At 43.5% G+C, this 26,154-nt stretch overlaps 1 protein-coding gene across 9 annotated transcripts in view; it reads left to right on the top strand.

Moving 5' to 3' along the window:
• PKP4 (plakophilin 4) overlaps positions 1-22,092 on the top strand; it is a 66,746-nt gene extending 44,654 nt beyond the window's left edge. For 5 of the 9 annotated variants that reach the window (XM_059852416.1, XM_059852417.1, XM_059852418.1 and 2 more), the window contains 18 exons: positions 1,899-2,030; positions 2,189-2,382; positions 3,186-3,711; positions 5,337-5,564; positions 7,019-7,229; positions 9,586-9,718; positions 10,768-10,981; positions 11,891-12,074; positions 12,376-12,493; positions 12,945-13,136; positions 13,278-13,451; positions 14,247-14,397; positions 16,407-16,602; positions 17,378-17,462; positions 17,568-17,685; positions 19,633-19,764; positions 20,464-20,537; positions 21,019-22,092. In XM_059852416.1, coding sequence (XP_059708399.1) covers positions 1,899-2,030; positions 2,189-2,382; positions 3,186-3,711; positions 5,337-5,564; positions 7,019-7,229; positions 9,586-9,718; positions 10,768-10,981; positions 11,891-12,074; positions 12,376-12,493; positions 12,945-13,136; positions 13,278-13,451; positions 14,247-14,397; positions 16,407-16,602; positions 17,378-17,462; positions 17,568-17,685; positions 19,633-19,764; positions 20,464-20,537; positions 21,019-21,267 — 3,311 coding nt within the window. In that variant the 3' untranslated portion in view covers positions 21,268-22,092. The remainder of the gene's footprint in view (positions 1-1,898; positions 2,031-2,188; positions 2,383-3,185; positions 3,712-5,336; positions 5,565-7,018; positions 7,230-9,585; positions 9,719-10,767; positions 10,982-11,890; positions 12,075-12,375; positions 12,494-12,944; positions 13,137-13,277; positions 13,452-14,246; positions 14,398-16,406; positions 16,603-17,377; positions 17,463-17,567; positions 17,686-19,632; positions 19,765-20,463; positions 20,538-21,018) is intronic. The other 4 variants (XM_059852423.1, XM_059852419.1, XM_059852422.1 and 1 more) reach the window with 4 other exon arrangements.
• Positions 22,093-26,154: the final 4,062 nt, after the last annotated feature.

Genomic DNA, 26,154 nt, shown 5'->3' with positions numbered 1-26,154 from the left:
TTTTATGGTAGTGGAGTCAGATAGAAAGGCAACTATTCATTTTATTGTTCATTCTTGCCTTTGTTAAACAGCCTAAACAATCTTTATTTTTTAGCCCTGTGAAGGCTTTGGCCTGGTGGGCAGTGTGTGATGGGAGCGAGGCTGGGCTCAAACCTCTGTCCTGGGAACATCTGCACTCCACAGCACAATTGGGCCTTATTCTTCCTGTGTCTCTCCCCAAACTGATTGTCAGTTTGACATGGGTTTAGTGTCATGTAATATCCAGTAACTGAGATAATAGGGCCTTGTATTAGATAAACAAAAAGATTAAAGTATTGAAGTTGGATGTAATCCGAATGTAAATTTCCGAGTCCTCCAAGTGTTTTATTCCAAAGAACATGGAACACCCACTGGTGGCTGTTACCATCTGGTGTTGAGCTGGTGTAACAGGCTGTGAAGTCAGTTCTGGCAGTGTTGGTTCTCTGGATCATTTCTAGGCATACTGATGATTAAAGTAATGGAAGTGTAGTAACACTTCTTATTAAATCTTAATTAAATTTGGTTATAATACTCCTAGTAAAATAACTCAAATTTTACAAGCTAGTTTTGACCTAAGAATGTACTACTGTAAATAACTGCTGACTGCCTAGGATTTCTAGGATTTATTGATTTTTTTAAAATCTGACTAGCATTCGAGCATTCTTCACAACAGCAATTGCTGAGTAACATTTTTAGTGTGAATGTTCCTTATGGGTCATTATGCAGGTGGTGAGACACCAGCATTTTGTGTGCAGCCACTGGTGAAAGCCAGAGTATTTCTGTGCATCAGGCATCACTGCCCAGAGCCCCCCAAGGAGTCCTTGGGGCTGGGCTGGTGCTCCTTGGCACGTTCCCTTTGGATTTGCTCCAGGCTCTTTCATGGATTTCTGCAGCAAGAATTTACGTTTCAGGTGTTACCTTTAAACATAACCTCCATTGCCTACTCTGCTTCCTCAGAGAGGTTCAGGCTGGACATCAGGGGAAATTCTTCCTGGGAGGGCTGTCCAGCCCTGGCACAGCTGCCCAGGACAGGGTGGGGTCCCCATCCCTGGGGGGATTTAAAAGCCGTGTGGATGTGTCACTTTGGGAGCACGGGGCAGTGGTGGCCTTGTGCTGGGGGAGCAGCTGGGCTCCACGGTCCCAGAGGGCTTTTCCAGCCCAAGCCGTTCTGTGGTTCTGTACTGCATCTCTGCTGCCTGCTTAACATGGTAGCTGAATGCTTAATGTTTCTGTTAAAATAATCTTGATTCAGTATCCTCATCTTTGTCCTTTTTTCCGGACTGTCTAACTTTTTCCTTTCTTCATAGGAGCACTGCTGTGCCTCCTTTGCCTTTCCTTACAACACTGTCATTTGTCTGTGCAGTTCAGCTGGCATTCTTGGAACTGAAGTTAGCTTAAGAGGCATATATTTAGATCTTAGTTTACTAAGTAAAAAATATGTATAGAAATTTGCAGCAACTACCGTTTGTAGTACACAAACAGGGATGAAATTCACCTCAGCCTTTTACATCTGCAGGTATTGATTACAGGCCCTTAAGACCAGGGTAGCTATCCACTAGGCACTGCAGCACAGTTGCACAGTGTTTCTATTTTTCAGAGTGTACTAGATAACTAATTAATTTTTCAATAAAGTAGGTTGGAACATGTGCTTGAAAAATTAGAGTTGTAGAGCTACATCAAAACTTTCAGGTAACAAAATTCTCAGATATTTATATTAGCATTCTGTTCATTGTGTTTGGGAGGTGATTCCTGTCTGCCAGTAAACTGATTCTGTTTGGTGGAAGTCCTCAATTAGTATGTATGAGAAAATTATCATTATTGAGTTTGCAGGAAACTTGCATATGAAGCACTGGATTTATCTCAACAATTTATTCTTTCAGATCCTCCGCCCACCAGTGTAAGCAAACCCCAGGTGTCAGAGGGCGTTCACACCAATGCCTATGATATTAGGACAGAAGCAGAGCAAGGGACTCTCTACTCACCAGAGCAGACATCTCTCCATGAAAGTGAGGGTCTGTTGTGTGCATTTTAAATATTAGAATATATTTCTGTATTGAAAGTATAAAAACGCAATACAGTAATGAATGCAAGAGTTATATAAATAATAGTTATATAATACTTGGTAGACTTGTTAGATGATTTTATTCTTATGCTGGCTTCATATTTACAGGGTCTGTAGGTAACTCAAGAAGTTCGACACAAATGAATTCTTATTCTGACAGTGGTTACCAGGAAATAAGCAGTTTCCATAACAGCCAAAACTTGAACAAGGCAGAGCTCAGACAGCAGCATTCCCTTGGTGGACCCCTCAGCAACCATGATGTGGTGAGGAGCTCGCGCGCCGAGGGGCAGACGTCAGTCCAGGTACTCTGACCAGAGCCCTGTGCCCCTCTGGCCGTGCACGGGCTCCAGCGGGGTTTGGAGACAGGAGCTGTGCTCTGGGCCCCCCTTTGTACGGGCTGGAGTTAATGTTACCAAATTCACTTTTGTTTAACGTTTTCACTGGTTACAAAGTGGGAAGGGCTTGCAGCAGAGACTCCTTTGCTGGGATCAGCACTTGTGATCTGGGTCATTCACAGGAGCTGAAGGGAAGTAGCACTCCTGGCTGCACAGTACACTGTTATTATCATATCAAGAAAGTATCACTCACTCAAAACTCATTGTGAAACGGGGGAAAACCTTCCTAGAAGTTAGCCTGTATGTAAGCATAGTTCTTAAAGGAAGATGCTACTTGTGTTCCTGTACATTCTGAGGTTTCTAGCTTTTCCCTCCTTTTCCAGTAAATGGAATGATAGTAAGACAGTAATTGTTAGAATATTCCTGGATTATACCAGAACTCTTTGCATTACTGTTCCTGAGTTTCCAGAGTGGTTGAGTAGTGAGGAGGGAAAGCATAGGTGAAGATTAACATAGCAAGCCAAATGAGAATGAGAAACAGGTCGGTTTTTAATGTTAAATTGTCATTTTATATACTAAGAAGCATTGGTTAGAAAAAAGTTACAGGGAAACTTGAAGGAATCAGGTTCAGGGTATGAGCTACACTCCAGCTGCCTGTGTATACCCTGAAGTTGTGTGCATTTCCTGCTGACTGCTCCATCTTACAGGAGAACAATATCCACTCTGTGACCTAAATGATAAAACTCATAAATGTTTTTGATTTTCAACAGCCTTCAGCAAGTACGGCTCCCAGCCGTGTGATGAGACGGGTCAGTTCGGTGCCATCCAGAGCACAGTCCCCCTCCTACGTGGTCAGCACGAGCGTGTCCCCGTCGCGGGGCTCGCTGCGGACGTCTCTGGGCAGCGGGTACGGCTCTCCCGGCGTGGCTGAGCAGAGATCCCTGCCCTTCCACGCGTACTCCTCCACCACGCTGCCCGTGCAGCGGGCGGGCTCGCCCTCGGCCGTGCGCCGCGTGGGCTCGCTCAGCTCGCGGCAGGCCAACCCCGGCGGCGCTGCCCCGTACCCGGCCGCAGGCAGAGTCGGCTCTCCTCTGGCCCTCGCTGATGTGCAAACCAGAGTGGGTTCTCCGTCCCAAACCCAGCTGGGATCCTCCTCCCCGAAGCGCTCTGGCATGACGGCCGTTCCGCAGCACTTGGGGACGACGCTGCAGAGGACGGTCCATGACGTGGAGCAGTATGGACCGCAGTACGACATCTACGAGAGGATGGTCCCCCCACGGCCAGATAGCCTCACAGGTGAGTCTCGGGCACAGGCCACAGCTGTAGAAAGCCCAGAATGCAGGCCTGCTGTTGTGGGTGAAACGTGTAGCACTGGGACACAAGTGCTAGTGTCAGGTCAGTTTACATACTGATGTCAAACATTGTGTCAGTCCCAAGTTCCTCACAAGTACTGGATTTATGATTATTAATTGCTAGCCATACATTGAATTAAATCCTATGATTTAAGTTGCTAAATTAAATTCTAAGTCTTACAGAGGCATGTCAGCATTTTCAGAGATAAAGTACATTTAAATGTGTGTGCAGGCTAGACGTAAAGTAAAGCATACTAGCCTGGAACTAATTTTATGTCTAGTTCTTTCCTAAAATATATAGCTTATTACCACTGAATAGTAGGAGTTTTTTCCACTGATATTTCTAGACTGCCTCATACTTCAAGTTAAATATAGGGTAACCATTTTAATACTGGCTTAAAATAGAGCCCTAAAAGGTAGAATCTATTCATCTGAGAGGCAGTTCTTGTTAACATGAAGTTACTTTACATTTGAAGTTTTGTGTGTTACTGATTTTGTTCTGACCTTCATCTGAATGAGCACAGACAAGGTGATTTTCCAGTTAGACCACGTGTTCTTTGAAACAGATGCCAATTTCTGTTTTTTTCTTTAGAACAATTATAGTGCAGAAAACTCCAAAATGCTCTCATTCCTCAGTAAAAGATAAGATGTGTCTTCTCCCTCACCTCTATTTGCAAGCCTTAATAATATGCCAGTTTGATGAGGGGTTGGGAATGAGTTTGATGGGAAAGGCCCTGCTGCCCTCTTTGCTTGCTCAAGTCCTCTGTTCTCACCATCTGTAGATGTGCTTTCTCAGTGATGGCCCAAAACTTTCCTTGCAGACACTGTGGCAGAGTAGGTCTGGGATTCTGGGAGGAGTCTGGGATTTTTGATTTTACACATCACTACTCCATTGTACTTTTGAAGTTGTTCTGTAATCTCCATAATTTCATCATCCTTGCATAGCTCATTTCACATATTTTGCTGCTTTGATAACTGCCAAAGCTTTAGTGCCTGCAGTGGTAATGCTGAAGTCAACAAAGCTGTATACATTTTATATGAAATATTAAATGTATAGCAAGGTGAAAAATGCTAATCCAGCTGCAGCATAGCTATTTATATATACTCACATCATGGGCTATTTAAACCTTTATAAAGATTTTTCTCCATGTGCTTACATTTCTGCTGCCACTATCAAGCAGATGTTTGCTCTTGCTGCTGCAGGCTGTTTCAGTTTCAGGATTACAACCCCTTTAGTCTGTGCCCTCTGTCACAACAGGATTTCTGTCGGGTCCATACTTACCCCGTTATTGCTGAATCTGTGCACCGTGTGTGCTGACTCAGCTTTTATTCTCTGTGGTTTAGACTGTAAATGATACCAAGAAATTAAGTTGGAAAATTTCAAGTTGTTAGTGTTTAGACAAAACTTTTGGTCGAGGAAGTGCTGCTTTGTCAGCAAGCCTTTCAGTATGGGCCATTTAATAATGGAAAAAATGTAATGAATAAGTCTTTGTAACTGGTGGGTTTAAACAACACCTTTTCTTGGCTGAAGGAAGATTCAGTCCTGACAGCTCTGTTGCTTTGCTGAAGATGGGCCACGTGGCACATCCCTGTGCTTGGTTGCAGGCCTGAGGAGCTCGTACGCGAGCCAGCACAGCCAGCTGGGGCAGGAGCTGCGCTCGGCGGTGTCCCCGGACATGCACATCACCCCCATCTACGAGGGCAGGACGTTCTACAGCCCCGTGTACCGCAGCCCCAACCACGGCACCGTCGAGCTGCACCACGGCTCCCAGGCCGCCCTGTTCCGCGCCGGCTCCGGTGGGTGACGGCCCCGCTCCGGCCCAGCCGGCGGGCACGGGCAGCAGGGGGGGCACACGGAGTGCCCGGGCAGGAGAAGGACTAGAGGGTGTCAATTAATGGAGACAGAAGCTAGGTCTGAAGGACTTAAAATAACCTGCAGGAGTTAAAAGGCTCCTGTGATGTTTGCAGGGGATGCTTGGGGCTATACATCACTGTCAGCCTGGGGTCGGAGTGTTTTCTGTTTGATAGCACATGCGTGGGTACATCCCAGATAAGTGTGCTCATGACACACAGAATTTATTGCTTCCTCTCTTGCATTCTCTATGCGTCTCTCTCTTAAGAATTGAGTTGGTTCATGGGGTTTTTTTATTCATCAATACAGTAAAACAAGAGCTTGACACTAAAATTACCTACCGTACCTTTCACGGTAAAAATACTGTTTTAAGCAACTTCTCAACAAAGCATAATGATAAATGCTACAGCTGAGGATTGTCTATTGAAACCAAAATATTCCTCTAGTATCTCATAGAAGTACCACTCACGTATTATGAAGAGCATAGGCATTGGATTAGTATTAGGATTTATTTTCTGTAGAGAGAAATGTAATGCATGTTGCAATGCAATTTGTTCTTTAAGGTTGATTAATAATCTGTATAGTGGTTTCCAAAAACTCTTAAAATATGAGAGTGATTTAGTTAAGTAACTCTCTAGAATTATTTATAGAGACCCGTCCAATTTGTATGCCATGTTTTCACACACTTGAAAATGCCTTTTTAATGTTTGCTAATGTAACTGCAATACTCCTTGCTGAGGGAGCAACCAGTTTTTGCAATTCTCCTGCCTTCCACAACCTAGAATATACGGAGTTTGTCAGGATGTGCCAATGAAGAAATATAGCTAGAAACTGGAATTCTTTGTTTACTTATCTACTTAATACCACTTTCCTTGGGAGAACAAGAGCCACCACAACAGCTCTGTTCAGATTGGAAGACACGTGTTCCTGTTCCCGAACCGCTCAGCTGCATCTTTGCAATGATCCACATGTTACCTTTTGTCAGGGACAGTGTACGTGTAGTTAGGAAAAGCAAACTATCATATAAACAATATGCATTTTTGTTTACTTGTTTTTCCTTTTTGATACAGTTGGTGAATTGATATTATGAACTTTGAAAACACTTTGCACACAGATTTATGCTTGTTGGCACGGGATGCATTTCCTACTTTAAATACCTGTTGAGGGAAGCTGAGGCACGAGTCTGATCCCACCAAACCTTTCTTTCTGTAACTAACCTCTCCATTTGCATGGGACACTGAGGAATTGCTCCCTGAAGTCTGGCATCAACTTGCATAGTGGAGCACAGTACACATTTTCAAGACCGATGGGTTTTTTGCTTGCAGTGTTAAGTAGGCGTCAGCCCTTCTTTTCAGCAGGCACTTGTTACCTGGTTGGTTTTGACACTGTTTTATCCTAGGCATGGGTAACCTGCAGCGATCCTCCAGCCAGCGTAGCACCCTCACATACCAAAGAAACACCTACGGGCTGCCCACGGCGGCCGCGCTGGCGGAGCCGCTGCGGGCGGTGCCGTTCCGGCTGCCCGAGCCCGGCTACGGCCGCCTGCACCCCGCGCCCGACGGCGGCACCACGCGCTCGCCCTCCATCGACAGCATCCACAAGGACCCCAGGCAAGTCCCGCCCGGGCTGCGGCTGCAGCCAGGGCACAGCTGCCCTCACGCCTGCGGCGCTGGGCCCGTCCGCCCGGCCCCGCCAGCCCCGGCGCGTTTAAACACAGCTCCGCCAGAGCAGCAAACACGGGCTGCTTCTTGCACTGAGAAAAAACAGCTGGTACACATTTCATTATCACATTTTTCTTTCGTGATTGTTTTCATAGAGAAGTTATTACAGGGAACACAACTTTGATGAGATTTGACTGGATTATTGAAAATATTTTTTAGTAACCTCTGACACTGCAGTGAGTTTTCTCTTTCTATGAATGGGAATTGGGGCTCGAAAATTCAAAAGTACAGACCTCATTTATTTGAATTAATTTTTTATGAACAGCTTGCTTAAATTTCAAACCAAAGTAAGTGTTAAAACTATTTATAAATGTGCCATTTTGAAATTAAACACACATATTTCTGCAATAAGTACTGGTTGGATGTTGCAGATGTCTGTGCATAATGTGAGCCTCTGACAAGTGTAGTATCATCATTGTCATTTACTCTAGACACTGTGCACTAAAACCTTGTATTTAACCTGGGAGTATCAAAGCCCAGGCCGTGCACAGCCTGGAAGGACTTACGAGCATATTCGGTGTGGATTTGAAATTACTAGGAATTTCAGTCCCTCCTCAGATTGCTGGTTCACTGAGAAAGCAGCTCATTCTGGAGGAGCTGGGCTGAGCTGTGCCTCCAGGGCTGTCCTAGGGGCATGCTGGGCTCCGAGGAAACCTCCAGCAGAGATGGTGAGATTGAAGTTTTCTGTTGCATTCCCCTGCTCCCCTCTACAGCAGGCTCATAGCACCAGGCAGTTATCTAGTCTGGGCCAGTCCTGTCATCTCGGCAATGAAAATGCTGCTTTAATGGATTTTGCTATTCTACTTATTAGTGGAAATTGATATATTTAATTTGTTAATAGATATCGAGAGAAGAATTAGTTTCATTTAATTGAATGGTGCATTCATCCAAATGATGTTAATAGGATAATCTTACCTCTAGGTAGTAAAGTTTGGAGGCTGCCTGCTCTGATATGGTAGCAAGGAGAGTTACTTATAGCAGGGATGCTTCCCATTCATAGCAAGGAACTTTCAAGAAATTCTGACTCAGTTGTCACTGCTGATGCACCTTCTTAACTTGTTACAGAGGAATAGTTATTACAGAGGAATAGCTTTTACCTTACATTTAATCTGTTCCAGTTTCTGATGTGCAAACCGGGCTGTGGCAGGGGAGCATGTTACACGGCGTCAGAGTGGGCTGTTAGGAAGCACCACTCTGGAATGAGAGGGAAAGCAACCAGTTTTATTAGAAAGCCAATTTCCCCTAGGGTTTTCCTGTCATTAGTATGGAAAAATAAACCTCTGACTTGTTGAGCAGTTCAAAGTGGGCACAGACCTGAGCTTCCCCTTTGTGTGACTGGGAGTCCTGGGGAGACCTGAATGGCCAGGCCAGCATTAGTCTTGGAACAGCTTCCCAGCTACTGTTCTTGGAACATACTTTGCTCCTTTTTTTTTTTTTATTTTGGGTTTGGTTTTTGGTTTTTTGGTGGGGTGGTTGGTTTGTTTGTTTGATTGATTGATTGTTTTGGAAGCTTGGTTTTGGGTTTGTTTTAGGTTTTTTGTTTACTTGGATTTTCGAGCCCGAGAAAACTTAAGATACTACTTTATCCCCCTCCAGTTCTCTTTTACAGAAGGCAAATGGCCCAGCAAGTATTAGTTACTGTGTTTCTAAATCTGCAAACTGAGCATGTTACATGACTTCGCCAGGATTGGTCTGCACAAAATCATTGTGGTTTAATGAAGGAGATATTATTTAACGATTTTAAATTTACAATCCCTGAATAACTCAAATCAAGCAAACATCCTGCATCTGATTCTGACAATAACACTTCAGGATGTGCAGGTTTTGTTGAGGGACAATTGGCTTCTGCCTAGGGAGAATATTAAGCACTGAGAGAAAAATGTTGTGCAGAAATGATGCCCCTAAGCAGCACTGTTGAGGGGGTATCTTTTGCATTATACATTTAACTTTTAGGAGATTTAGTGTAGATTGAAATGTTTGAATTGGTGTTGCTTTAGTGATTATTTGTATTTGAGTGGTCCATAAGCCAACTGAAGCACACTGGATATAGTGTCCTTTTCCAGCTGGAAGACTAAAAGGTGATGTGACCCACTGCTATCCCATTATACCTGGGTTTCCTTCTAGCCCTCTTACTCCAGAACAAATCTGAATTGTTGGACAGCCGTTAAGATGCTCCAGTACTTGTAGTTAGCAAATCTCTGTCCTTTGTGAGTAACGCCTTCTCTCTGTGTGCTGTCCACTGAAGGGAGTTTGCGTGGCGAGATCCAGAGCTGCCTGAGGTCATTCACATGCTCCAGCACCAGTTCCCGTCGGTGCAGGCCAACGCAGCTGCCTATCTGCAGCACCTCTGCTTCGGGGATAACAAAGTGAAAACAGAGGTAGGTGCTGCTTCTGCTGCTCTTCCAGAGCACCAGTACAGGAAGACTAGGCCTCTTGCCTCTTCCCTTTTTTTCATCATGACACAGTATTTGTGACCCTCCTGTGTTCCTGTGCGTACCGGGTGGACGCTAATATTGAAGTGCCTAGGGGTTGTAATTATGTGCACTCAGATTCTTCCTGTCGTAAGAGCTGCATGGAAATTCTATGGAAATCTTTTACCTTAAAGTTGTCATCCAGCAGAACTCTAAAGCAGGGTTGCCAGAGCCTGGCTATGTGTAACCTGTTGGTGACTGGAGACAAGAACAACCAGGAGCTCTGGAGTGCTTTCACTGGTTTTTATCAAGGCATTTTAAGGCATCATAGGGAAAGAGTGAGCTGCCAGGCAAAGCAAAGGAGCTCAACCCTAGAGAAACATAGAGGAAACTGTTGATGCCACTGTGATGTGGGGGCAGAATACATCTGAGTGAACATTCAGATTATTATTGAAATCTCTTGAAACTTTGCATTCAAAGACCTGCTGTTTTTGCAAAGCAGCTGTGACCTGTTGATTTGAGGGAATTTGCTTTTTCATTTGCATGCTCTGTGTGTGTGTGCTAGATATTATTTTCAATATAAATTTTATTTATGTTAATAAAATATTGGTTCAACTTTTGTAAGAAGGTAGCCCACATAATTCACTGTTGCTGGGAGATGAAAAGGTGGGGGTTTGATGGTCTGGTGACGATCACAGTGATAATCAGCTCTTATTTCCAATATTCCCTAAAAACATATTTTGGGTATAGGAAATTACTTTTAAAACTGGAAACAAAACTGATGCAATAACAATTCTCTGAACACAAGTGTCTGAAAATGACCCTCAGCCATTCCAGTGGGGTGGAGGGAGAGGTTCAGTCCCATGTAGCAGTCAAGTCAATAAGCTTCAGCAGCTGTTTCTTCTGGAAGTAGAATGGGAAGTACTGTCCTCATAAAAACAAAAAGCCTTTTACATCTGTAGAGTGAGGTGGGTGAGATCAGTGGGCGCTGATGGTCCTGACCTTCCACTTTCCAGGTCTGTAGGCTAGGAGGTATCAAGCACCTGGTGGATCTCCTGGATCACAGAGTCCTGGAGGTTCAGAAGAATGCCTGTGGTGCGCTGAGGAACCTCGTTTATGGGAAGTCCACTGATGAGAACAAAATAGCCATGAAGAACGTGGGAGGGATACCTGCCCTTCTGCGGCTGCTGAGGAAATCAGTCGATGCCGAGGTCAAAGAGCTGGTGACAGGTAAGCTTGGAAGGGAAATTAGCAGAAAGCTGTAATGCAAGGTATTTTTTTGGACACTTATCTTGATCAGTTAAAACAGCACAGAGTGTAGAGTCATTGGGAGCAGTGAATGCTGAGGGTAGTTGCACTAAAGCTCCACTTAGGGTGGATTTTCCCTCATATGAGTCTCCTGCACACACAGCAGGTGTTTCTTTAGTGATTCTGAACATTCATTTTATTACTGGCTTTTTTAATCTTTTCTTGACAACAGTTTTAAACAAGATCTTGCAGAATTCATAAGATGGATCCAAACTATATAAATGTGTATGGTATTTAATCTGAATTATAATCAAGGATGACTTCTTCAGAAAAATTATTTAGGCTGTGTTTCGTCATGAAAAAGAAGATTCAATGCTGTTCAGTATATGCAGTTCTGCTGATAATTTACGTCAGGTTTCATACTTCTGTATCTGGATGTCATGGATGGAAACTTTGCCGGGCAGGATTTCTGCTCGAGGATAAAAGATGGATAGCAGTTACATGCAGCTGATGGATGGATGGATGGGACATGCTCTGGACATGTTACTGTTGTTTCCAGGAAGAAAGTTTCCATAGGACTTTTATATCCCTTCTTGTATGTTCAGTTCTGCTCCTCAGCACCTGACATCCCTGGCATATGGTGCGAAGTAGCAGGAATGTCAGGGCAGACCATCTTTATCATTGGCAAAAAACCAAACCAAAGCCATGCCCTCCTCCACTTTTCACTTTGTTCACCTTGCTTTCCTCCTTTTTGGATGCTGGCTCTCCACATTCTGCCTGCTCTAGAATCACATCACATATTTAAAGTAATGTCTTTTGAGTTTACAGTGTTGCTTCATGTTTGTTTGCCAAGTCTCTGCTGACTTTTCTGCTCTGGAAATGTCTTCTAAGGGGTTCTCTGGAACTTGTCTTCGTGTGATGCCGTGAAGATGACAATCATTAGAGATGCTCTGTCCACGCTGACAAACACTGTGATAGTGCCCCACTCGGGATGGAACAGCTCCTCCTTTGATGACGATCATAAAATTAAATTTCAGACTTCCCTCGTTCTGCGCAATACAACAGGATGCCTGAGGTATTTGCTCTTCTAGAATACTCCCTTTTAAAAAGTAATCATGTTATCCAGCAGGTCTTTCTTGTATTGTAAAGACAAAGGGATTGTTTTAGTCTATAAATTACAGAGTTCCATCATGTAGACAGCTTTTCCAATTGTCTTTTTTTTCCTAATAGAAAAATATGAAAATTACCAAGTTAGTCACTGAGAGTTGCTAACCAATTACTAATCAGCTGCATAAAAACCTTCTGCAGACTGTCTAATAAGGGATTATCTGTATGTCCTTGCATACACCGTGTTCCTTTGTCATTCCAACCTTCAGGAACCTGAGCTCTGCTGGGGAAGAGGCACGAAAGCAGATGAGGTCCTGCGAAGGACTGGTCGATTCGCTGCTCTACGTGATCCACACCTGTGTGAACACCTCAGATTATGACAGCAAGGTGTGTGCATGTCTCATGTACAGATACTTCAGTGCTAAACTGTGTGTCTGATCCTGGGGCTTTGTATAGCTCAGCTGAGCATGGTGAATCACTCAGCTCAACTGGCATCACTCCCAGCCCCTGGTTAATGAGGCACAGCCAAACTCACCTGTGTAACACAGGGTCACTGGTTTTCAGCAGTGCTGCAATATCTGTAATAAGCTCTTATGCTTTTCATTTTCAGAATACTAAAGAATAAGCCACTATAGCAGAGACCACTCTTATAAATACTTTCAGATTTGAGAGAGATTGCATTTTCCCAGAGAAGCAGCCACAACACAGCCCAAGGCCCAGCATTAGAGTTTAGCACTTGTGCTCCCAGTGCCTTTTCTCCTCTACTGACCTGGTTTGGTTTGGTTGGTGTCTGTGTGAGTTAGACCTGATGACGTGGTGTCTCTCTGGTTTGGTTCAGACAGTGGAGAATTGTGTGTGCACCTTGAGGAACCTTTCCTACCGCTTGGAACTGGAGGTACCTCAGGCACGGCTGCTGGGAATCAATGAACTGGATGACTTGTTGGGAAAAGAGTCACCCAGCAAAGACTCAGAGCCAAGCTGCTGGGGGAAGAAAAAGAAGAAGAAAAAAAAAACTTCCCAGGAAGATCAGGTTTGTATTTTCAGTGTACTGCAAATATCTCAGATGGGGTTTGGCTCATGGTGGGGAAGGACAAAACTTGACAAAAACAGCCCTACATTGAATGAAAATACAGAGGTTTTGTCCAGTTACAAATCTGCATTCCTTTCTCAGTGGGATGGAGTTGGCCCTATCCCGGGATTTTCCAAGTCTCCTAAAGGGGTGGAGATGCTCTGGCACCCATCGGTGGTGAAGCCATACCTGACACTCCTGGCAGAGAGTTCCAACCCAGCCACTCTGGAGGGCTCTGCAGGATCACTTCAGAACCTTTCTGCAGGCAATTGGAAGGTAAGGGATTTCCTGCTCCTCCTCCTCTTTGTAGTCCAGGTGATTTTTCTAGTAAGACCCTGGAATGTGTTTGGGGGTGACATGCCATTTTCTTGTGTGCATCTGAGCACTCCCCTCTTGTCTGTGCATTAGTGCTCATGTGCTGCAGTCATGTTTCCACAGTGAAGAGCCTTGGCAAAGAGCAGGGGCAATAAGAGCCATATGGAAGCTGGCATTTATTTTAAATAAACAGAGAAAGCTTCTTCCAGCTTCATCTTTTGATCTTATCAGATCAAAACAATTTTCTGGCTTCTTCTAGCTGTGAATTCTGGTGGGGAGGTGCTGTTGAAATAAGACCAGGACAAATAAATTTACCTTATTTCCATACATTCTGGCCATTGCATATATAATGTGCTACAAAAGCAGCACATGAGAATGCTATATTGTGTCATGCATTTGTTATGGATAAATTAAAAAACAAAGCAAGCATTAATTGCTTCCCTTGCTTGCAGCAAGCCAGCTAAGCCCTTTTCAGTTTGACCATTATGAAACTGGTATTAAAAAAAAAATACAAGCAAAACCCAAGCCCCCTGCTCCCTTTTCAGTAATCATCATCTATTCAGATACTTTCTCTCTTTGGAAGAGGAATGAGTGAAAAATGGCAAAGAGCCAGCTCTCTCTAATCACAGAAAAAGCACACATCCAACATGTCATCTTTTCTTGGAAAGGACCAAGCATGCCTGAGAGTCCCAGTCCAGCCACTGTTTCAGTGGCAGTGCTGTGGAGGGTTGGTGGGTGACCGAGGTTCTGTGTCAGTTCGCAGCCTATATCCGCGCTGCTGTGAGGAAGGAGAAGGGGCTGCCCATCCTCGTGGAGCTGCTGAGGATGGACAACGACAGAGTGGTGTCATCTGTGGCCACTGCCTTAAGGAACATGGCCTTAGACGTCCGGAACAAGGAGCTGATTGGTACGTAAGAGAGCACCAGCACTGGGATGTCAGACCTTGGATGGGAAATCCAAGGGGAGATTCCACTAATGGGATTGATGTTTCTTGATGTTTCTGTGTCACATCAGTTGTGTCACATAAGTGAGTCCTCCTGACAGCAGCAGCTTTCCAGAGCAATTTTGCCACATTAGTTTGCTGCTGGCCACCTTTAATGGATGGGAATCAGCCAAACCAGACAGAAAACCCTCAATGCCAAATAGGATGGAAACACAGCTCTGCTTCCTTGGAGCTCAGTGCTCACCTGCTTTGGGGGTGCAGGTCTCCCATGTGTTCCTGGGGGATGGAACAGCTCTGCTCCACGACAGCTGTGCTTTTTTAACAATCTTGAACAGGAAGGGAGGGAAGAAATCTTCTCCAGGAAAACACAGATATAGAGCATCATCTATGTCTTTGCTGAACTAACTCATCAACAGAGGTGCTTGCTAGAAAAACTTACGGTCTTGTCAGTTCTAATATTTAGCCCATTAAGCATTCACCTGTGCATTTTTTATCTAGCATTAAAAAAACCCCAACAAAATGACAATCAGCTTTCCTGCCTTTCCTGCCCTGAGTTTTCTCAGTCTGTTAGTGTTGAACATGCTTCAGCCTCAAGCAGCTGTGGCTTCAGTGAATCCTTTTAACAAATGGTGTGATATAAAAAAAGTCTCATTTTTGTTACAAAAGCGTTTTCTACATATAGAATTGTGGGGTCCAGGCTCTAACAACTGTTCATAGAGATAGGAGGATCATTATTCTCAAAAAGAGAAATACAGGTGGCCAGAACTTTGTTTCTGAAGCTTCTCATCTGGGACATTCAGAGTGTGTTTTCCGGCAGTGCAAGTGTTACACGTGAGAAAATTGTAAAGCGAGAATCCTATTCCGTAGCACCAGCCCTGTGCAGGTCAGATTCAGGTGATACTCTCTTGTCAGGATGTTTCTTCCATTCCTGGCAAAACTTTTCAGCTCAGGAATGGTCCTCCACCTGCTCCCTCTCCCTGTCAAAGCTGTACCTCTGAAAGAATTTCTGGCCTCAGACACACTCTGAAACAGACTATTGGATAAAACATTGCCAAATGTGAAGCAAGTTCTGCACTACCCCATGCTAGAAATCATCTTTAGGAGCTTCTCTTCTAGTATAGAAAAGGAACAATGGGCTCACAGAGTCTCACTGAAGGAAATGAGAGATGAGGACTCCAGCAAATCACAATATGTGTTGGAACTTGCAGCACGTGGCCGAGCTTGCTAAAGGGTTGACAATGGCAGGGTATTGCTGCAGGCGCTCTTGTGGGGATAATTTCCTAGTGAGCTTCCTTTCGCCTGCAGAATTCCTTTTTGTTTCTTTTTTCCTTTCAGGCACATTATGCAAATAGATAGCGAATGACTTTGTGCAAAGCTCCTTCATTATTCGCTGTTATGTGCAAATACATGTCTACTATAAAATCATTTAATCATTCAATTTACATTACAGCCCAAATGGGAAGAAACCTTGACCTTATCTTAGTTACTGTCCCTTGTGTGCAGCTTATCTTTGGCATCAGTCAGCAACTGGAGCCTGACAGAGCTGAGCACTGACAGGTAGCAAACAAGGTGTACAGAACATCCAGAAGAAAGAATTTCCAGTTACTGTAAGGATTCCTTTTATCCTCCCATAGATGAAGCCCAGCAATATGCATTGCTCTGTCAATCATAATAAGTAGCCTAACATTTTTTCTTGAACAATTCTTCTTTCTCCAAATAATTCTTGTTTAAAATTGTTCCTCTTTTAGTGCAAAGTTCAGCTTCTCACACGTTTAAGCTAAAAGGAAAAAAAAAATTCATGAATTGTCGTGTCGTCTCCCTGGGCTCTGTGTAAAAATCCAAATTCTTGGCAGGTTTTGGTGCTGTGCTGCTTCTCACTGCCTTCAGCTGCAGTTTTATGCTGAGTCCTGCAATTTCCAGCCTGAAGGAGTGAACTGTGGTTTTGACCTGGTTCTGTGGGTGTGTGTTTCCAGGTAAATATGCAATGCGAGACCTGGTCAATCGGCTGCCAGGAGGCAATGGGCCGAGCATCCTGTCAGACGAGACGGTGGCCGCGATCTGCTGCGCCCTGCACGAGGTCACCAGCAAGAACATGGAGAATGCCAAGGCCCTTGCTGACACCGGTGGGATAGAGAAGCTGGTCAACATAACAAAGGGAAGAGGTGACAGGCAAGTAGGCAGCAAAGATCATACCTGAGCTGTTTGTCTCCATTTAAAATGCTTAAGAGTGTCGAAAATGCTTTTTTGAGTGGAAAAAAGATCTGCCTTTGCAGTCTGGGTCTGAGGAGCTGTCAGCTGGAGTCTCACTGGGAGGGGGGAGGCACTGGTACCCCTGTCTTGGGGCAGTGTTCTCTGTCCCAGGCTTCTGGAGGCTTGTACAGCTGCTCACAGTAACCATGGTCATGGGACCTGCTCTGGTTCAATGAGTTAGCCAGTCACCTCTTCAACACCTACAAGATTAATAAAATACTTGGAGCTTTTCCAGGTCAGACCCTCTGGGCACCTTTGTCAGGATGTATCCCGGCAACTATGAATTGTACCTAGTGCTGTCCTTTGGTCAGTGGAAGGAGAATGTGGCCAGGGGAATGCCCTCGAACAGCATTGCCAAGCCAGTGCTGGCTGAGGAGAGCTGGTCCTGCCCACTGTATCGGGCTCCAGAGAGAGGGCGTGAGACAAGTTCTCTGCTGGCACCATGGTTGTCTAGTGGAAATGAAACCTGTGAGCGTGTGGTGGGTCAGCAGCAGAAGGCCCCTGTGGCTGGTGGATGGGGCAGCAGGAGCCTCATCTGTGGTGAGGCTGCTGGCTTGGCTGTGCTCATGCTGGTGATGCAGGGTCTGGTTTGCCGCACGGCAGCAGGTTCAGGCTGTTACAAAGCTCAGGAACACTTTATTTTGAAGTGGAATTCAGTGGCTTTCTAACACTGCCATATTCTTCACCTCCTCAGGTCCTCACTGAAGGTTGTCAAGGCAGCGGCCCAGGTGCTGAACACACTGTGGCAGTACCGAGACCTCCGGAGCATTTACAAAAAGGTAAATTGTAAAATTAGCTTACACTGGAAAATGGTGCCACAAAAACTCCTCATTTATTTATAACTTGCACCTTATTTTGATGTTTTTCTTTTTGCCACTCCATAGGATGGATGGAATCAAAGTCACTTTATTACACCAGTATCAACACTGGAACGAGAGAGGTTCAAATCCCATCCTTCTCTATCCACAGCCAATCAGCAGATGTCACCTGTCATGCAGTCAGGTCAGTCAGGGAGGGTGAAGGGGACCTGCTGTCCCATGTTTTTAACTCAAACAGCTCTCAGTTTGGTACTAATCCCATTTAAAACACAGAGGTCAGGCTGTTGCTCCTTGGTGTTTGAGCAAAGTACTTCACGTGCTCTGAGTGCTCCCTGAATTGTTCCTGCAAACTGAAATCCTCAATGAATAGAGCTGGACATTGTTACCAACCATTGCCCCATTCAAAGCCACTCCTCCTGTGCTGTGTGGGGATTGTGGAGTGGCCTCATGGAACAGGGGGACCTGGCAGCATGAACAGCAGCACACCCACTGTGGGGAGCTCATTTTCATTCCCAACTATGTCATGTTCTGTAAGAACGAGCAACCAAACCCTAAAACCTTACTTTTCTGACTCCTCCTTGTTTATTTCTCACCTTTGTTCCTTCAATGTGTTCAGTGCTAGGATTTAGATCTTCAAGACAGCTGATACAAAACCTACCTGAAGCCTTCTATTTTGTCATCATATGGCATTTTATTTTACCAATTTACTCTTCTGGAAGCTATCTGGAGCAGATCTCTGTTGATACTGAGAAATACCTACCTACTGTGACTGCTAAAATTAGTGACCAGTTCCTACAAAACTCTTGTTTAATTACTTCTTTACATAAAAGTAACAACCCCCACACATTCCTTTATGACGTGGTTGACTTGAAAAACAAGGACTCCAAGGATTTGTTTTCCTACAAGCAGTAAACCTGTTGTGGTGTTTGTGCCAGAGTTCCTCTCACCCACCAAGAAAGCCAGTACAGCTTATGCTCAGGGAATGACTGGATTCTACCCAAGTGTAAAAAGATATTCTGACACCAACTGTCAATTTTCTATCTTGGCACTTTCTATCCCAGGATACACCAGCAGAACAACGGTGTTACTGACAAGTAGGAAGTAGATGAGCAGCTCTAATTAAATATTCAGAGGATGCTGTATTTCAAAGAGCGTTTAGTAAAAATTCCTCATAGGAAGTGTCTGCTTTTCTGCTCTAGAGCACAGCCAAGCCCAACGGAGTCAGTGGAAGCTGGTGAAAGGCCCACATCCCCAGAGGGGCTGTGCAGCATCATGCTGAGCACAGCAGATGCCTGTTGGAACAGATACACTTGGCCTGAAACAGTTGTTCTTGTTTCAGTCACTTCATCATTAAAACACACATTATGTTGACCCATGTCAGATTTTTAAGAACATAGCATATTTAGCCATGAATGTACCAGGAAAATACCAGTAATTAAACTATCCATAATGACACAGAATTCTGAGCTATGATGTAACAGACACATCAGTGGTGGAAGATTATCATTGAACTAATATTTTGAAGCAAAATTTATAGAAATTGTTTTTAACTATTTTACTCCCATTGCTGGAGTTTTTCTGAGCCAACAAAGCCCAAGGGATGTGTAGACCAGGGAGGATTTAGCAGAACAAACTTCTTACAACAGCAGTTGAGATTCAGCTGCTTATTGAGGAGCACAGTGATCCCTTGCTGGGATCCTCCCATGGCCATTGGCCTCCCAGACCACACCGTGCCCAGGACTCACCTGTGTATACAGGGGTCACTGAGGCCAGGTAGGTTGGACAAGTGACAGGGTGGCCTTAAGTATTGTGTTTAAGTATAACTTAGATAAACCATCACCATTAGCAGAGTGTCATCTTCTGCCTCTACACAGGTGATGTCCTAGCATGGTAAGGTCCCCTATCTGGGCTGTGAGTGTCACAAAAGTCCTCTGTCTGCCTGTGAGCACCAGAGAGCAGTGACTTCCCCTTGCAGTCTCTGGTACCTTTCTGGCAGCTCTAGGAATAGCTCCGGCTGTTCTGTCCTTACGCACCCCCTGGTAGTGAGCACTTGCAGCAGGGAGTGGTGAGGAAGTCTGGCTGTGCAAAAGGCTTTTGTTGTCAATGTTGAGAACCTCTCTTTTCCCGTCAGTTGGCAGCACGTCCTCGTCCCCAGCTTTGTTGGGAATCAGAGAGCCTCGCTCCGAGTTCGACAGGACGCACCCTTCTATGCAGTATTACAGTAGCCAGGGCGATGTCATTGCACATAAAGACATCTACACTGGTAAGAGACCAGCTGAGCATCTTCTGGAACAGGGAACTGTCCCTTGTGGGAAGAGTTCACAGTCGTACACAGACTACTGCATTAGTGGGCTGGTCGCTACCAGCTGCTGCTTTCCCTTTTCATTCTTTGTATTCCCTGGCTGTGGCACAGGGCAGGGTGTCACCAGCTCTGCTGTTCTCTGTAAAAATGCCCAGTACCAGAGTAAACACAGATCCCTTTCTATACTGCGAGGTGAGAGGCAGTTGTAATTCTTATTTTTATTTAAAATACTAGTACAGAAAATTGTATTATTATGAACATTATATTATAATGATGATGTTATAAATTTTAATGTGCAGTTGTATATTATTATATTACTAAATTATATCAAGATTTCATTTTTCTCTGATCTCTTTTCCTTCTTACTATGTCACACAAGTAGCAAAACAATAGATGACAGTGACTAAAGAGAAGAAAACTCCTTGCTTTAAAGATTTTCAATCTGTAATATGAGAAACAGCAACATAAGCCTCCTGGCTTTGCTGTAAATGCTGCTGAAGGACATTTGCCTTCATTCTGATATTACATTGTATCATTAGCAGGTACTGAAATCTGCAGATTTAATAGTATGGGTGCTACAAAAAAGGCAAGATAAAAACCAATAGACTTACGGCTGAATTAATAAAGACTGAAGTTATGCATTAAACCTTTTTCTCCCAGGTTCTAGCAAAGCATCACCAATTTACATCAGTTCCTATTCCTCACCAGCGAGAGAGCAGAACCGGCGGCTGCAGGTGAGCGCAGAGGTGTGTTCGGGTAGCGCTGCTGCCCAGGCCCAGCAGGAGGGGCTAAGCCTGGGGCTCTGGGCACCTGCCCCATTCCCACCAACCTGGCTCAGTGCCCTGAGCTGGCAGGGCCTCAGGGCTGCTGGAGCCTGGCTGGTTCCATATGAGTCGCGTGTTTTAGCACCTTCTTACAGTGGGATCTGAGACCTCTTTTCTGACTCGAGTTGGGTTTGGGCTGGTTTTGGTAGGTATGGCCAGGTTCTGTACTTACTGTACTTGAGCTCGAAAATTGTGCACTTTTGGAGTTACTCCCTTCAAGTGATATAGGAGATACAAAGCAAACTCAGGGGCATTTCCTCCATTTCCCTGTGTACATTTCATGGAGGCTGGGAACCTGCGTTACTGTCATGGGTAGAGCTGCACTTGGGTAAAGTATTTTCTCTGCTAATGATATTTTTGAAAGTTTATTTTGATTTCATTTTACCAACAGCATCAGCAATTGTACTACAGCCAAGAAGATACCACCAGGAAAAACTACGACGCCTATCGGTTGTACCTGCAGTCCCCACACAGCTATGAGGACCCTTACTTTGACGATCGAGTTCACTTTCCTGCTACTTCAGATTACACAACACAGTATGGACTGAAATCAACCACCAATTATGTAGACTTTTATTCCACCAGACGATCTTCTTACCGAGCAGAACAGTACCCAGGCTCTCCTGACTCCTGGGTGTAGCACCAGAGAGAAAAACCCAGTGTGCTTCTTGTCTGGCTTGAGAAGGACTGGAATGGCCCCGTGTTGTTTTGGTTAAGAAATATGAAAGTGAAAGAAAAGAAGGAAAAAGGATGATTTGGGGGGGGGAGGGGCAGGGGGGGGGCAGCTTGGTTTTTTGTTTTGGGATTGGGGTTTTTTTTGTTTGTTTTTGGTTTTTTGGGGGTTTTTTTGAGTGAGGAATTGTCAGGAGAAAAAGCTGGCAGGGATGGTTTTGCTCTGCTTAGGTGTTAGGTATCATTACTTGTAGCTCCTGTAGTCTGGTGAGGGTGTGGGTGATGTGATGAAAGGTTTGAGAATTGAGTATGATGAATTTGGAAAGTGTGTAGGTCAGAGTAAATTAAAGCCGATTTTTTTTATGTGAATAAAAGTCTTGTTCTGATAGTTTGTACAGAAAAAATCCAATGGCTGCCCTTGTTTTATTGCTATTACTGAATGTAAGGATTGTATGCTACTGCGTCATGTAAATTTCTTTGTTGGTGTAAATATGGAAATGCCACATTGGTCTCAAGTGCCATCCATTTGTAATGCAGTGTGTCATTGGAAAAGGAATTTGAAACATCATGCACAAAAAAAAAAAAAAAAAAAAAACCAAACCCAAGAAAGTATTGTGAATTCTAAGAGGAAAATAGCCCAAATTTTAAAAAATGAATAGTGTAATTTTGAAGCACAAAGTCTAGTCCAGTATATCCACATCTCTCCCATTCCTTGCCTATTTCATAAGGAACTTCACTGCCATTTTCTATGCACATGGAATAACAATAAATATGGAAGTCTCATCCATGGAAACCTGTTCCCTGTTCATTTTTTTCTTATTATTTTCTCTGTGTGATATTTAGAAACAAATACCATGAAAATTAAGTCTAACTGCATGTTCTCAAGCAGGTTAAACATATCAAAACATTTGGGCCATTTTCCCAGCTCTCTCCAGTGGAAATGTCCTGAATGTGTCAGGCTGGTGGCCCAAAGTGCCAAATCCAGCACCTTCCTACCAAGATTCCTCAGACTTGTGTTTTTACTTTTGCTATTAGCAATCCAAGATACTTCAGAACTCTAGCCTGTTTTCTTTCCATCTCTCCTCTACCCCTCCCCTTGCTCTCTCAAAGAAATTGAGGTCATCTTGCTGTCCTAGAAATGATGGTCTCCCTTCTGACTACAGTCTGCTTGGATTTCTTTCTAATAAATATGTTTGATTATTTTAAGTAGCTAAATCACAAACTCTCCTGTGCTGTACAGTCTGTTACCTCTAGCCTGTCTGTAACCACCATTATTGCTCCACATCACTGCATTTTCCTTGGGTTTTTAGGGTTTCCAGTATTCTGAAGAAGGATGGGAGAACACTGGGAAAAGGCTAATGAGTTCTTCCATCAGAGTAAACAGACTGAAGAGAATCCATCTCAGCCGAGGACAGTACTCAAGCATGCATTCTTCATTTGCGTTACTATATCAAAGACTAACACTCACAAAAGGTAACATAAACATGAATAATCTTTTTGAGAAACAAGGCAAAAGTGACTTTATAGCTACAAGTAGATTCCTGTAGCTGTCAACAACCGCAGGCACAAGGGGAAAGCTGTCACTGAGACATGCTGGAAGGTTGGTCATTTCCCATCACAGAGTGCAGGGATTCATTAGTGGCCATTAGGCAGAGGTGAGGGAAGGACTCAGTGCTGGCTGCCCCACTTGGAAACCTCTCCCAACACTGCCATGGAGGAGGGGTAAGTGACTGTCTGTCTGGAAGGCAGACAGGTTCTTCATTTGCTCACAATTAGCATCAAAGTGATATTCATGAGTTCTGTTATCCAAGACATCACTACTTCATTGGAGATTCTAAATATTTTGTATTGAGATGGATACAACTTACAGGGCATTCACTAGTTAAAAATGCATGCATTTTCAAAAAATACTGAGTTTTCTTTTTGTTCTTATTAAGGTTTTTACCCCATCAAAAAAAAGTAATATTTATTTGGCTTGGTTAATGGCATTTTAGTTCAGAGTAGAGTTGGTGATTACATTACAATTAGACAAAAAGGAAGGCGGACCTTGTTTCTTCCCATGGCTGGATGGTGCCCTGCACACAAGTGGCCTGGGTGGTTGGACAGGCAGCTGTCCTGGCCTTGCTGGTTATTCTGCTGCCACACCTGTCACATTCTTTTACACCCACTTTATATACTAAATACAGGAGCAAGAACTTTCTAATTTTGCCTTTTACTAGCACACCTGCCCAGGGAACACTGCTATGCTGAATCCTGGGCTGTGTTTGGATGGGCTACAAGCAACATTTCAGTTGTCCACATTAATTTGCCTGCCCTCATTCTGTGTCAGCAGTCCCTAAATCTTTAAATAATGTGTAGGAGTCGAATTAACTTTTCATATGGTTTGAACAGAAAGAAATGCTATGAACATAGAAAGAGAACCAAAAGCTGAGTATAACATATGTTCAACAATGGAATGGGCAGGTATGTGTGATGGTATCTCTGAAGAAACTGTGGTATTCTCCTTTTAAAACTCCAGTAAGTATTCCTGTTCTGATACTTGTCCTCACATCCCCCTGTAGAGCTTGTCTCAATGTGATTAATTCCTCAATTTTATTTTTCGATTTCACTCTATTTTTTTTAACTACATTCCACGAACAAGGCATAACTGTTGTCTTAATTGTTTGTATGAGCCATGTCACTGAAGATTTAGTGTGCAGCCATAGCAGACTCATTGTCACGCCAGTAGAAATTGATAATGCTGTGTAAAACAAAGCAGGCGTCCTTTGGGGAGACTGCAGCAGCAGCATTTCTGCAGGTATCCAAAGGGCTGGATCAGCTTGTCAGGGTCAGCTGGCTCTAACGCTAGTCCTAGAGCAGGCCAGTGATATCAGGCACCATATCTCCTCCCTGCTTCAAGGCACCCCAGATATTAGTAAATACTGTTATATACATACCGTTCTATTGTATGAAACATCACCTTCTGGTCTGTCCCACATTATATGAATCATATGTAAAAGAATAAGACAAGTAGCAGGATATGTAATGTGCTAATTTTCAGCTAGCTCTCGAAGTCAGAAGGACTGTGGAATGAACTTTCTGCCTATTCACTGGCAAAAAGCAATCGCACTCTGAGAAGAAACTGATCTCCATTAAGATGAAATTCCAAAGGCCTCTGTCTGTGTGTTGCAACCTAATTCTTTAGAATTCACTCACTTATTCCACTGCACAGTAATACTTTTTAAACATGGGCACTTAGGTGGATAAAACATGTGATGACAAAGGCATATCTTTTTAGTCCTTCTGTGGGTAAAAGAAAAAAAAAAAAAAATCTGTGATTAAAATTAGCCAGTAAGGTTCCTCTGCTTAATGATGTTGCCCTTTACCTTCCAGCACCTTCCAGCCTGGAGACTTCTTTTTCTCCTGTGGTTTGAGAATCAACCAGCATCCAGACCAGAACCAAGACCTGAACTTGTCAGGTTTCCTACAAGAAACAGGCAAGCTTTACAGCTGTGAAGCCAGAGTTATCCTCCAGATTTTATCAAATATATACTACATGCACTAGTGAACAATTATATCAATACAAACCCCACTGAAAACACCTCTGCCTTTACTTCTCCTTGTTTTAGATGCTTAACACAAATGATTTCTCTAACATTATTAACTTTGTGCTGAACAGAAAATAAAACCAAATGTGGGGGAAATTAAAGCATGATAAACAAAAAAAGCACTGCATACCTGCCCCAGGATATTTGTTGTCTCCATTGGGCTCCTGGAGCATCTAAAACCAGGAGAGCTATATTGACTCATCTGAAAAAGGTATTGCCTACCTGTCACTGATTTTAAGAAAACAGCAGTAGTATTTCTCCATTCAGTTGCCAGATATAAAACAAGTATCAGTTTGTATCAGTAGCCACAATTTAGTAATTCTGACATTTGAAAACAAGCAATACTGGAAATAAGACAGAGAAGGGAAAATACTGCAGTCATGAGCAATAGATCTTAACAACAGAGATGTGATTTAAAATATGACACATGAGGAAGGTATTCCATATGTCTGCATGCTAACTGCTCGTTTTAGATGTGGGCTATGTCTGGTTGTCATCCCAAGATACTGGTGTAATTATGCTAATAGCTGTTAGCTGGATTAGAACAGACAGTCTGCTTGGGAGCATAGTGATTTTTGTTCCCAACAAGTGACTTCAAACTTTGCAATCAGCTAATAACCTGCCTGTAGAACATAGATTATAAAGGAGAAATTTCTAGGAATTTGAGAGATGCTGAGAGTACCACTCAGGAAAATTTAAATGACTATTGTCTCTCTATCACAGTTAAAATTCTGTGTCTGTCCCCAGGCTTTCCCACATCTGCCTCTGTTATGGAAAAAACCCACATTCTGAAAATACATAGAACCATTAAAATATAAACTCATTTTTAATTCAGTCATTCACAAATTACTATAATAAAAATAAATCTATCCCCAGCATCAGATGAACATCTCTGAAGTTTGGTATTTATGTGATCAGGAAATGGGACTGAGGATGGGAGGAAAAGCAAGAGATTTCAACTGCACTATCCCATGGTCACAGAAGTATTCTCTTGCTGATTCTTCTCACCCAGACAAACCAGTCTAACAATTTTCCACAGGTAAAAAGTCTAAATGAAAACAGAAAATAGTCTAAATAAATGAAATAATTACATAAAATCAGGTTTACAAATCTAAGCTGGCACAGTGTCTTTGTTGAGGTAGTGCTAAGAGCTGCCTGTCAAGAATAAGGTGCTCCAAAAAGTACTATATAAATATGGTTTCACTTCACAACAGCTTCTGGTTTAAAGATATACCAAGTGACAAAGGAAATGAAGTAAAGAGGGTGGA

Source organism: Haemorhous mexicanus, chromosome 8, assembly GCF_027477595.1.
Source record: "Haemorhous mexicanus isolate bHaeMex1 chromosome 8, bHaeMex1.pri, whole genome shotgun sequence".
Taxonomy (NCBI): domain Eukaryota; kingdom Metazoa; phylum Chordata; class Aves; order Passeriformes; family Fringillidae; genus Haemorhous; species Haemorhous mexicanus.
Note: the sequence above shows the minus strand (reverse complement) of the source record. Positions and strands in the feature narration are given on the sequence as shown.